Source organism: Habropoda laboriosa, unplaced genomic scaffold (assembly GCF_001263275.1).
Source record: "Habropoda laboriosa isolate 0110345459 unplaced genomic scaffold, ASM126327v1 scaffold33, whole genome shotgun sequence".
Classification (NCBI taxonomy): domain Eukaryota; kingdom Metazoa; phylum Arthropoda; class Insecta; order Hymenoptera; family Apidae; genus Habropoda; species Habropoda laboriosa.
In genome coordinates this window covers 3,170,493-3,174,274 of record NW_017100187.1, presented here as the reverse complement: position 1 = coordinate 3,174,274, position 3,782 = coordinate 3,170,493, and the positions used below count along the sequence as shown (strand labels likewise).

The 3,782-nt window shown below is 50.4% G+C and overlaps 1 protein-coding gene across 1 annotated transcript in view; it reads right to left on the bottom strand.

Annotated features, from left to right (window-relative positions):
* Positions 1-384: 384 nt before the first annotated feature.
* The window catches only part of LOC108579630 (growth/differentiation factor 11-like), a 10,803-nt gene continuing 7,405 nt past the window's right edge, over positions 385-3,782 (bottom strand). Inside the window, exons 2-3 of the mRNA XM_017943216.1 lie at positions 828-1,416; positions 385-639 (exon numbers count right to left, since the gene is read on the bottom strand). Coding sequence (XP_017798705.1) covers positions 420-639; positions 828-1,416 — 809 coding nt within the window. The 3' untranslated portion in view covers positions 385-419. The remainder of the gene's footprint in view (positions 640-827; positions 1,417-3,782) is intronic.

The window sequence follows — 3,782 nt, the reverse complement described above, 5'->3', positions numbered from 1 at the left end:
TCATTGTCCCGTTTCTTACTCGTTAAATGTTACGACGAACCATTTCGTTTATCGTGTCCCTATAAAGGTATTTGCGGCACCAAATCACCCTCAAACAAGGCACTTTCAGTCTATCGAATGAGGATTCGTCCAAGACGAAACGACGACGACGAAGACGAAGACGACGACGACGAAGACGACGACGACGAAGACGACGACGTTCAACGATCGTCGACAGAGATCCAAAGAGTTTCTTGAAAAGCAAGGAAAGAAAAGAAAGGAAAAGAAAAGAAAAGAAAAGAAAAGAAAAGAAGAGAAAAGAAAAGGAAATGTGTGGTTGTACACGATTCCAGTAGATCCTAAGAGAAGGAAGAAACGAGCCTTGGCATCTTCTTCGCCGCCGTCGTAATCATTGCAGTTCCGTCGAGCTGTAAGGTGGATTATGAGCATCCACATCTCTCGACGACCATGCCTGGTAATCGCGAGAACACGATTTGATACTCGTTGTCAAAGTAGAGCATCGTGATCTCGGAGAGTTTCCTCGGGGCGCAACATGGACCAGAGTTCTTGGGAGGTTCCGCCAGGCTGACGATGTGAGTGTTGGGGTACGTTGGCAGAAAAGCCATGGGGCAGTCGCCCGAACAGTAATTGGCGTCGTACCTAACACACAAAACGATGGTGCGTTTACGATTACGCGTGGTCACCACCTAAGTTTTAATTTGATTTAGAATCGGAAGCAGGAAGTGGCAGTAGAGGTATTTGGAAGAATGTACCTAGGTGATAAGTAGCTAAAAAAGTCGAATATGAGAATGTAAAGTATAATAATTAGCAGAGAGCGGAGTACATACTTTTTCGGCGCGATTATCCAATCCCAGCCAAACTTCTCAAAGTCGACGGTGAGTTTGTATCGACAACACCTGGTCTCCTGGCTGGTTTCATCACAATTGAGTCCTACGTTTCTCTTGATCCTTGCGCCCCTTCTAGAATCGAGTTCTTGCGTCTGTACCTCGAGGTACGGCGCGTACTCGGCTCCGGGATTAGTCTCGACCAATTTCGAATTTTTGCAATGAGCGGCGAGACCGGCGGGACCGGCGGGACCGGAGACGTTTAGAGCTACTCCGAGATTGTCCCTAGGATGCTTAAACCATTCGGCAACCATTTTTGTCAACTCGATCGTTACCCAGTTACCCCTGCAGCCGACCGGTCGAGGATGTTTCGTGGTCAAAGATGGGCGTAACGACGGCCCTTCGGTCTCAGTGCCACCACGAAGAATCCTCTGCAACGTGATCGTCACCGGCCCCCCCCCTTCTTCCGGTTGATTGCTACCCCATATCCACAGGGATAATTCTGCCTTGGTCACGCGATGCTGAACCACCTTGTCGGAGAATTTGAAATAGAGAAAGTCGAGGCTGCCTTTCGAGTGCCGTATTCTCTGATCTGAAACGAAGGCGTAACGAGAAAAATCGGTTAAGTCGGTGAAACGTTGGAGAAACGGAGAGATAGAGGGAGAAGGGAGAGAGGAATCGATACCGAAGAAAATCCTCGGGTTCTGCGATTGGCGATAAATCAAGAACAACCGGTAACGTTGCCGCGGAGTTTCTTGCCGGTGGAGACGTACCGGGTTAGCTCGCGCGCGCCAACGTCCGACATTTACCTCGACCAAGAGGACTCGCGAGCAGCGGTCCAGTCGTAGCGATCGATGGTAGACGCGATTCGCCATCGACAGAGATCGATCGGCGAAGAAGAGAAGGGAGGAAAGAGGGAGCGGAAAAACGGTGAAACGAGTTGTTCGTACAGATGCGTGTAGCGTTAGTCCCGGCTCTATTCAGGCCATTGCACGCTCAGACCGCTTCCATGAAGGGGTAAAGCCACCTGAAATCGTACCGTTACGCGGACTACGTTTTTCGTTTGTCGATCAATCAGTAATCTCCTCTTTCCCGTATCGATACCGCCGTCGTCGTAGCCGTCGTCGCCGTAGTCGCCGTCGTCGTCGTAGCCGCCGCCGCCGCGACTTTGTCCTGCCTCGCCTTCGAAAGAAACAGGCTCGTCCTGGTATTCCCCGCTGGAACCCAACAACTCGATCGCACCGTCGCTTTGCCTAGATACATACCAACCGTCACCTTTTTTCTCCTCTTTTCCCCTTTCTTTCCCTCGCGAGCCCTGACGAAGAGATCGTTTCCCTGAGAGGCTGCTGCCACACGCGACGCTTGAGAGAAGGTTCGCTCTGAATTATTACAGCGACACGACGACAACGACGACGACGACGATCCGATGTGCACGGAGCGTCCGTTTGTTCGAATTCGAGCGTCGGTATATCGCCTTATCGTCCCGACTGTCACACGCCGCGCCGTACCTCTTATTTCCGGCGACGTTTCGAGATAATTATTTATCAGGAGCAGCTCTCCTTCCTCTCGCTCTTCCCCACGGCAACGGTCCGCTATGGAAGCGACGAGCAATTAGCAGTGGAAGCATTCCGACTGCGTACCGAATCCCTCTTTAAATCGATTTCTATGCCGGCTAATTGCACGCCGATTGACGCAACGTCGCGCTCCCCTCGCTCCTCATTAGTCTGCTTCCCGACATCCCATCCACGTCTCGTTCCGTCTCGAAATTTCTAGGGGACGAGGAAAAAATTCGCGCGAAACGAGATTAACCAATTTACCTACCGCGTATCGATCGCCGACTTGTCGTTTTCACGCAGCTACGGGTATGTATGCATGTATGTATGTATGTAGAAAATGGGAACGAGACGCGACGATGCGACGCGACGCACTCGAACGAAAGAGAGTGACGCACAGTGGCACCAGAGAAACAGAAACGACGTTCCTTTCGTTCAACACGTACTACCGCGCCTTCGACGTCGCCTTTCTTTCTTTCTTTTTTTTCGTTAATTTTGGGAGTTGACCTTCTTTGTGTTTGCAGGTCAGACGCAGGAATGAGTCATGGCCTGTGTGTCGAAAGGCGCGGATGGAAAGAGCGGCGAGACAGAAAGATGGCAATTTTATTTTCGTCCAGACGCCGCCGCGGCTACCAACCGTCTCGCAGGAAATCTTTAAATCCGCATTTACCGGTACACCCGGGAAATCGTCGGTCGGAAATACATACGTGGAGGGAAAAATAGAAGAGTAACATGAGAGTAAATGAGAGCAGCATTGTCTGGTCTCTCCGTTAGTAGTAAAATTTCATCATTTCCCGTCGCGTACTCTCGCTCCAGACTTGACCACGGTCTAAAACACGTGGCGGTGCGAGGTGGCACGGCGCGACACGACGTAGACGCAAATAAATGCGTAGAGTGAGCGCGACAGAGGAAGAAAGAGGCTGGATGCGAAGGTAAAAAAGAAAAATCCGATCGCGGCATAGAAGAGCGACAATAAAGCTAAAACGCTAAGTACACTCCGTGCTTCAGCGCTTGAGATAAATATAGTTTTAAGCGAACGGAGGTCACTCGCATCGCGAGACCATGTAGTAGAATCGTTTTCTAGTTTCTTACCACGTTGAATCGCATTTTCGTTAACCGAGCAGAAAACCGATGGTACCGTTTGTGGTAAGGCGAGAGAAAAATTGCCGTCGGAACGGTGCTAGCAAGGAATAAAAGGGAAAGCGAAACGAAGAGTGAAGTTTGAACGAGTGGAAATGATGGAAAACAACGGTGATACCGCGGTGTCGTGGCCCTGCCTATAAATAAATGAAGAAATAATTGATACGAGTAGCTAACTCCTGTCCCCCCATCTCGTACGTATCCTCGGTGCACTTTTCGCCGCTATCGTTCGGTTCTTTCACGCTTGGACGCAGCAGCAGTAGTC